The 8,908-nt window shown below is 50.5% G+C and overlaps 1 protein-coding gene across 1 annotated transcript; it reads right to left on the bottom strand.

Moving 5' to 3' along the window:
- Window positions 1–4,672: 4,672 nt before the first annotated feature.
- Window positions 4,673–8,551, bottom strand: FXYD2 (FXYD domain containing ion transport regulator 2). The gene is made up of 5 exons (XM_083587248.1): window positions 8,326–8,551; window positions 7,464–7,538; window positions 5,657–5,693; window positions 5,489–5,525; window positions 4,673–4,875 (listed from the first exon to the last, which is right to left on the bottom strand). The coding sequence occupies exons 1-4, from the start codon at window positions 8,426–8,428 to the stop codon at window positions 5,495–5,497; spliced, it is 246 nt and encodes an 81-aa protein (XP_083443374.1). The 5' UTR covers window positions 8,429–8,551; the 3' UTR covers window positions 4,673–4,875; window positions 5,489–5,494.
- Window positions 8,552–8,908: the final 357 nt, after the last annotated feature.

Here is an 8,908-nt window from a genome sequence, read left to right as displayed (position 1 = left end):
CCTTGCTGATTTTAAACTTTGCCTGCCATCTGCATTTTACTGCCCCACACCTTGTTACAAAAGGCTAGTGCTCAGAAGAGGACACGTTTATATAAATGTTCAAAACTTTGCAGAAAATAAGGTAAAGTTTTAAGGCATTCCAGCGTATGTATAGAAGGCCAGCATTTCCAGCATAAGTTTTCTTGAAAAATGTCCTGGAGAAGGATGGATCTGAAGTCAGGGAAGCAAAGGCCGGCTTACAAGAGGAGAATGTCTGAGACCGGGGCTAGGGACTCCTGGGCAAAATGTATACCCAGGCTGACCTCTAGTGGCCCTCAGCTGAACACCAACCCTTTGTTTCACACATCTAAAAGCTTCTGTATGAACTTAGTGGGAGAGCCTGCCAATGGAAACCATAGGGCCACTGCAGCCTCCCTAATCATAGCACATGGTTTGTTACCTCACTCAGTTTGTGTATACATGAGGCGATCTTTTACATTTAGGGTGGATTTTTAGGAGCTCTAAATTGGAGCCTGGAGGGACGCGGGTGGCGCTGTGGTCTAAACCATTGAGCCTAGGGCTTGCCGATCGGAAGGTCACGGTTCGAATCCCCGCAACGAAGTGAGCTCCCATTGTTTGGTCCCAGCTCCTGCCAACCTAGCAGTTTGAAAGCACACCAGTGCAAGTAGATAAATAGGTACCGCTCCGGCAGGAAGGTAAACGGCATTTCCATGCGCTGCTCTGGTTTCTTCAGAAGCGGCTTAGTCATGCTGGCCACATGACCCGGAAAAACTGTGTGCAGACAAACGTCGGCTCCCTCGGCCAGTAAAGCAAGATGAGCTCCGCAACCCCAGAGTCGTTCGCGAATGGACTTAACTGTCAGGGGTCCTTTACCTTTACCTTTAAGTTGGAACCAGTGCCACTCTGGAAGGTGTGGTAAAAGGGTTTCCTCCCTGCCAGCCATCAGACAGCCTTGCTGAATGCTACACAGACATACCCCATTCCATTGTGCATCGCAGGGTGGCCTGGGGCTCACCCCAGCACGGAGGTCAGAGAAAGCATGTTTTAAATTGTGCACCTCTTTAAGCTGAAGGTTGAGCTGGGAGTTTGTGGCTGGAAGGGAACTGAAGAAGAAGTGGCTGGCTGGCTGGCTGGCTGGCTGGCTGGGTCATTGGCTATGAGGGTTAAAGGCCAGAAGAGACTGGCATCATAGGAACAAAGGAGGCATTTTCTCTCTTTGGCAGGGAAGGTGGGAAGCAAATGAATTTCCTAGGACCTTCCTTTTGGTTAATGAATGTTTTGATGTTGTGTTACTCAGACTCCGCCTCGTCTGTATACTGTTCCCTGCAGCAGCCAGGCAAATATCACTTGAGAAGTTTGCAAACAGGGCATAAGGACCAGAGGCATCCCTTGTTGTTTGTCCCTGGAAGCTATCATTCAGAGGTAGACTGACTCTGAATGTGGAGTCTCCATCTGGCTAGCAAGGCTGATAGGAAGGACGTCTGTTGATAGAGCAGGTGGGAGGACCAGAAGGAAGGTGCAGTGGGCCTAGCTTGGCTTTTCACCCCCCCCCAAACACACACACTGTTGAAGCACCAGTTGTTCATGTAAATGTGCCTATTTCCAAGTTAGTACATTGCACTCAGAAGTGTCGGAAGTCTTCAGAAACGGATGTAGCTCAGTGGTAGAGTACATACTTTGCATTCAGAACGTCCCAGGTTCAATCCCTGGCATCTCCAGCTGGGAGAAAATCCCATCTGAAACCCTGGAGAGATGCTGCCAGCCAGCATAGACAGTGCTGAGCTAGACTGGCTGGTAGTCTGGCTCAGCAGAAGGCAGCTTCTGTTCTAACCTAAAGAGGACTCTAAAAGGGAGAGTCCTCTGCCTTTTCAATAGCTGTGCAGATGACATTGGCCCAAGCATTAGGCAGAGAGAGACATTTGCCTCAGGCAGCAGAAGTTAGGTGGCAGCCATCTCTCTCATTCTCTCTCTCTCTCTCTAACACACACACACACACACACAAATAAACAATAACACCCCCCCCCATTCTTCCTGAACCCTTTAGGCCACGTTATCTCCAACCTTTCCAGACCCAGGATCTACTTTTAACCTACACATCCATTTGGGGACCCATCTCTTAATCTTTTACCATATATTTGCATGGTGGTAGTGCCTCTGTTGCGATCCAACTTGGATCAGGCCTTGACCCACTACTGGGTCCTGACCCAGCAGTTGAAAACCAGTGCCGTAGGGCATCCCCATCCATTGAAAATATGAGCCATGTGTGCTACAGGTACCTCCTAAAAGGCCCTCCTGCCACCCATGTGCACTAGAGGGTGTTGTGCCACCCCATTACTCATGTTGAAGTGAGAGTCAGTGGCCACTCCTGTACATGGAATTTGCAGGTGCAGTGGGCTTCTCCTTTGGTTCAGCCTGCAAAATGTCGTGGGGCAGGAGGAGGAGGTTCTCCTGCAGTTCACCATCAGTCTATGCTGTCTGCCTTGGCCCTCTTTTCCCCTCAGTCAGCAGCAGAAAAGCTGCAGCAGGAGACCAGGCAAGGGGCCCACATGTGCAGAGAGGTGGAGCTGTGACCAGGCAACTGACCCATCAGCATTTCCATCACAAACAGCTCCGCTTATCACAAGGAGTTTTCTGTTAGAATTCTATCTACAGGAACATTTGCAGTGAGTATCTCAGCTGTGTCTCCTCTGCACTCCTCCTTCCAACTCTTTGGGGGGGGGGGAAATGCTTCTTTGTTAGGACCAGATCTATCCTACCCACCCCAGTTCTGTATCTTGCCCCCAACATGCACATGTTTAGCGCCCAGCCATTAATAGCCATTTGGGTGTCTGGCAATGGCCTGAATATGCAGTTCTAAACCTCATGCTCATCTGATGCTCAGGTACCAAGATTTAAGATGTAGTTGAGGGGGTTGATTAGAATCATAGAATAGTAGTGTTGGAAGGAACCCCTGCAATGCAGGAAACCTTTACCCAATATGGGGCTAGAACCTAGAACCCTGAGCTATCCATCTAGCTTGCTCAAGGTGGCCCAGAGACAACGCTCTCTCTCTCTCTCTCTCTCTCTCTTTTTTCCAAAAAAAAAATTATTGGTTTTCCAAATTTATAACAAAATAAACATTGCCAAAGACTGGTCACGGAGGACAGCAGCACATACTGGAATTTCTGCACAAGCTCCATTTGGAAAGAATGTCACAAAGCAGGCTCCTGCTTTTGTCAGTTAGCTTGAAAACCTAAGGGCACAGCTGTTGGGAGACTGGCAGACACCAGGTGGCAGCACCAGTCCATCTTTGCCAGGCCTGGCCAGACTAGTTTGTCATTTGGAGTTTCAAATGTGGAGGGGGGTGGCAGAGGGGAGAGAGGTGCCATTACAGGGAAACACACAAACACCTTCCGCACAGGGAGTACAGGATTCCAGTATGAGCATCCTGTCTGACATTGCAAGGGATCCTGCTAAGGGATTCCTCTGGAGCACACCTGACTGCTTCACTAGTGCCCCTAAACACATTGTTTGGGTTGCTTCTATAGCTGCTATGCTACTGGCAGTTTTCTTTGCAATCCCTGCTCATTCTCTGTGTGGAGCGGAGGCAGCAGCGTATTCCTTAACCCAGCCAGCAGGCTTATATGTTCTATAGGCATCCAGCAAAAATAATAATGTCTGAGAACCACCTGGGAGTTGGCAGTATGTATGCATGCAGTGTGGGTTTTGCTTTAGGAAGTTTTACCCACAAATTTTCCTCTTCACTTCTTCTGTGAATCCTAGATTTATGGTGTAGATTCACTCTGATAAGCAAACACAGTATCTCGTCTCAGCATAAAGATTATTCCACATTTATTATGAATAAGATTTTGTGGACTGGAGTCCACTTTATCTGATTTACTATATAATAAAAACTCTTTCCCAGCCTGCTCTTTAGGTATTTAGAAAGGCAACTCCCATTATCATTGCTGAATATCAGCTATGCCTGCTGCTGCTGCTACTGCAAGTTGGGCAGTTCGGCACCAGGTTTGGGAAGGCTGTTTTAAGGTGCTCCAAAAATCTCCACTGCTGTTTGTGCTACCACATTGACTAACACAGCTTTGGCTGCTCTGAAAGTTCAGTCCCAATAAGCCCACAGAAGTCACACTCCAATTGAGCATCACTCACAAACAGGAATCTGCCTTATCCCGAGTCAGATCGTTGGTCCATCTAGCTCAATATCATTGATTATGATTGGCAGTAACTCTCCAGGGTTTCAGGAAGGGGTTAGGAGACATTCCCAACCTACCTAGAGATACTAGCGAGGACTTGGGACCTTCTGAATGCAAAGCAGGTGCTCCATCACTGAGCTATGGCTCCTCCCCAAACAACTAAGAGAGGGAGAAAGAGAAATAAATGCCTTTTCACCTGGCAAAGCTGAGATCTTGGCCTGCACATATTTCCTCCAGTGTACCTGGTACAGGAGGGGAGGTGATGCCAACTGCTCTTCATTATATGGTAGCAAGAACTGGCGCTGCTCCCAGCAAGCTGAGGGGTGCTTCTCAGCCAAGGAGCCCTTGTGCCCAGTGGCCATGATGGGGTCAGGATTGAGATGGCCCCAGACCTGTACACATCTGGAACAAATGGAGAGGAGATAGAGAAATTGGATCAAGAGCAGTTGCCCCTCCCTTCTGCACAAACAACACAACAAATGTCACTCTTCCCTAGTGGACATTTTATTAAATAAAGCACAGAAGAAAGCAATCTGTTTTACAGAAAGAGAATTCCAGGCAGACTGGTGCAGCTCCGAAATCAGAAAGCTGCTCTGTTCATTTGTCGAGTGCAAAAGAATTGGCTGCTGTGATGGGCCTATCCCTTTGGCTCCAGCAGGGACCTCATCGGCTGGTCAGAGGAGTGCTGCAAAGGGGGAGAGTGGAAGAGATAAAATGTTGGTGAACCAACCTTAACCAAGCTATACATGCCCCCACCATCCTTCCCTCCATGTCTGTTGCTTCCCCCATGACTCAATTTTAGAAGCTCTTTGAGAGCAGGGATCTTCCATTGTTGCTCCTGCAGCTCTGTAAGGCGCCAGGTATTCTGGCAGAGCAGTATAAAGAGATAAGAGAATCCATAAAGAGAGGGCAATTGCTCTGGTATTAGTGGAGTCTTTCCAGGGGGCATGTTCCTTGCACAGCCTTGGGGAAATTTCCTTCCCTGGGCTGGGATGGCTCAGGATGACCACATTCCCAGGTCCCGAAATTGATCTCCTAGTTTGGGACTGGGTCATGTGTGACTGATTTGAAGGGGACTCCAAGGCCTGGCATGGCCCTGGAGAACAGGGTCTGCAACAAACAGCAGTGAAGTCCAAGATGAGCAACTGACTAGCAAGGGCAAGGAAGGGGACCCCTCATTGGAGGCTTCCCTTCCCAAAGGACCCCTCTGGTCAAGGGGCAGTACCTGGCTAGACCCCCTTCAAGCTATTGCCAGAGGAAAGGCACCTCTGAGGCCCCTCGGCCTCCACCAAACATACCGGAATTCAGACTGCGTCATCTTCATCATCTCCTTGCCTAGAAAAGGGAGAGGGAGAAGACCACACCTCCGTTAACATGGTCTGGGTGCCCTGCAGACTGCCTTCCATGCAGCCTGTGCCCAGAGAAGGGATGGGGCAGGGGGAAAATCCTGACAAAATTGCACCCACCTTCGCTTCCTCTTTCCTCCACAGCGGAAACGCCGACCTGGAATCAAAGAGACAGGATGAGGCCTCAGACAAACAAGAGTGCCCTGCCTTCCCCCATGGTGGACACTCCTCCTCCAACCCATATTTTCCTCAAGGTTTCCTTTACAGCCTGCTGCTGCCCCATAACCTCACTCTTCCCACCCCCATTTAGCCCAGGAACAGAGGCAGATTTAGGGGAGAGCAACCGGTTTGATCGCACTGGGTGCAGGGCATCAGGGGACACTGCAGGCGGCATCACAACTATGGTGTAGAATGGAAGGCAAGAGGCAGAGGCACCAAATTTTGGCTTTACACAGGGCGCTGCAAAAATTTGACAAGGCCTGCCACTGCCAGGAAAACAATCCCCAAATCTCTCCATGGCAGAACACTGGTTGGCCCGCCCTGTGGCCCTCCCCACATCTTATCTTGCTGATGCTCCATTGCAGGGGGGCCTGCCACCCTCTCACCACCTGCCAACACTGGCCGAGCCTTGAATTTCATGTGCTGCTGCTGCAGAACTGGAACTTTCCACTGAGATAAAAATCTAGCAAAGCTCAGGGATGGAGAAGTGTGTTTGTGACTATGTGAGGGGGGGAGTGTTTAACTCTTTAACAGCAGGATAGGGGACCTCTGACATTGCAGTGACCCACAGACTGGGAATGGCATCACAAGCAGGTCAAAGAGGCTGGAGGGGTGGGGTGGGGGCTAAAATGGTAACTGCCACTCAGGCAAGGAGGAGGATCCATCTTGGGATTTGGTAGGAAGGGGAGAGTTTGGATTTGATATCCCGCCTTTCACTCCTTTTTAAGGAGTCTCAAAGCGGCTAACATTCTCCTTTCCCTTCCTCCCCCACAACAAACACTCTGTGAGGTGAGTGGGGCTGAGAGACTTCAAAGAAGTGTGACTGGCCCAAGGTCACCCAGCAGCTGCATGTGGAGGAGCGGAGACATGAACCCGGTTCCCCAGATTACGAGACTACCGCTCTTAACCACTACACCACACTGGCTTTGTGGTAGGACCCTTCCTCTCCTTTTCTGTTCCTGCTCCTGAGATCTAGCAGGTGAAGCTTTTCCTGGCGTAGAGATAACAATAAGTGACAGGAGAAGCTTTACCTGCTGAACTTTTTCCTGTGGGGCTTCAGTCTCTGGATTGGTCAAGTGTGAGCCAAGGGCTGAAGTTCACCAGAACCTTCCCCCCTCCCCACTCAAGCCTGGCGCCTGGGTGTGTGCAGACAGGCCACAACAGATCTACCTTCAGGAGAGGTAGGGAACAGGCACCCCGCCCCCCTAGTTCACTTTCTCGCTGTGGGGTAGGGAGGGGCTGGAGGAGCACCTGTGACCAAATACAGGAATCTTCCTCTGGGGAAGTTCCACTGGATCACAAGGGCTGCTGGAATTTTCCTAGGCAGATCCCTGGGGTAATGACAGCAGGAAGGTGGGGAAAGGGGCACGGGGCACCCAAAGGGAGGGACTTTTGCACCCAGAAACCGCTCCCCTTTCCCACAAGCAGCAAGCATGGTGCCCACCCCATACACCCATTTGCATGGGCCTTTGTGAACACACATCAGGAGCATGCTGAGTAACGTCTTGTAGGTCAGGGGCTCCGTCACCAGTTTGCTTATTGTTGAGCTGGGTGAGGAATGAAGCTGCTCCCTCCCTCCTCCTTTCTGCCCCCAGAGACACCCACCCCACTTCGGCACACTCTTTCCTCTGGTCTACACTCCCCTCTGCCATTATGTAGACAAGGCCACTACCCACCACTACCACCCCAGAAAAAATACAGTACTTACTGAGGATGATGGCAAGTCCAATCAAAAAGGCCACAACCGCAAAGATCAGGCCCCCATTGCGAATGGTTTCATAATCTCAGGGGGGAAAGAGGGGGAGAGAGAGAGTTAATCGAAGCCCATGCAGCAATTGCAGGGAGTCCCTCTGGCTCCGAGCAACAGCTTTCTTGGGAACCTCCCCTCCCTGGCTAAGTTACAGGGGAATTCAACAGAGCAATTAGCTGCTACATCTCTGCCAGTTTTGAAGCTGGGGGAGTGGAGCAGGTTTTGATACTTTACAGGCGAAGGGAAAAGAACAAATTTGGGAGAAAGTGGAAAGACATACAACCCTCACTTTCCAACCCCAAACTTTATGACTTTAATAACAACAGGGAATGTATTGTGCATGACTCTGGTGGTACAATGTATGGCACTGTTGGTCTGTTTATTGCATTTGAAAGTATTGCTGCCTTTGTTTCATCTTTCAAACAATTGCAAATACAATGGTACCTCGGATTACATACCCTTCAGGTTACATACGCTTCAGACTCCGCTAACCCAGAAATAGTACCTCGGGTTAAGAACTTTGTTTCAGGATGAGAACAGAAACCGTGCTCTGGCGGCGCGGCGGCAGCGGGAGGCCCCATTAGCTAAAGTGGTGCTTCAGGTTAAGAACAGTTTCAGGTTAAGAACGGACCTCCGGAACGAATTAAGTACTTAACCCGAGGTACCACTGTATAACCATGGTTTAAGCTGGATCTGCACCCAACCCAAAGAAAATATTTTCTAGGCTTTGCCATATGGGATTGGGCGTCACACACCCCACCCCTTACTGTAGGAAGTGAGTTTAACACAGCCCCCCTCCCCACTCACTCCCTTTCCTTACCGTAAGAGAATTTGTCAACCGCGGTCTCGGGGAGCCTTTCTGGAGGAGAAAAAGGAGAGGGGAAAGTCAGGCTCGGAGCTCCCGCGGCAGCACTTGGAGCCATTGGGCGGTGGAACCCGAGAGCTGCGTCGGCAGCAACGGCTTCTTTCCAGCCGAGCTCTGGAGTCCTTGGCCGAAGAAGTTCCTCCTACCACGGCTCCTGTATACTGGGGAAAGGAGCTGAACTTTCTCCTGCCGAAGGGAAAGACTGGCCGCGCTGCTTCTGCCGGAGGACCCCACCAGCTGTTTCAGGCTACACTGCTCCTCTCTGCTCCTCTTCGTAGCTAATTCCACCCCCTAATTGCCGCCCGTCCAGTGAGGAGGGAAATGAAGGGACTGACCCCCACCAGAGATGGTAGATTCTCCTTCCTTGGTGGTTTTTAAGCAGAGGATGGATGGCCACCAGCCATGTATGATCTAGTTGAGATTCCAGCATTGCAGGGGGTTGGACGAGATGACCCTCGGGGTCCCTTCCAAGCCTACGATTCTCTGCTTCTATCACCCGCTTGCCCCACAGAAGTAGGGAAGCTGCGCCGAGCAGAGC

Source organism: Podarcis filfolensis, assembly GCF_964270895.1.
Source record: "Podarcis filfolensis genome assembly, chromosome: 15".
In the NCBI taxonomy this organism is placed as follows: domain Eukaryota; kingdom Metazoa; phylum Chordata; class Lepidosauria; order Squamata; family Lacertidae; genus Podarcis; species Podarcis filfolensis.
The sequence above is the reverse complement of the archived record's forward strand: the minus strand, read 5'-3'. Positions and strand labels throughout refer to the sequence as shown.

Bases quoted from the DNA above. Each gene is read 5' to 3' on its own strand.
- FXYD2 (XM_083587248.1), bottom strand. From the start codon at position 8,428: ATGGCTCCAAGTGCTGCCGCGGGAGCTCCGAGCCTGACTTTCCCCTCT. The intron at 5,694-7,463 runs GTAAGTACTGTA...CTTTGATTCCAG, and splicing joins TGGACTTGCCATCATCCTCA to GTCGGCGTTTCCGCTGTGGA. The intron at 5,526-5,656 runs GTGGGTGCAATT...TCCCTTTTCTAG, and splicing joins GGAGGAAAGAGGAAGCGAAG to GCAAGGAGATGATGAAGATG.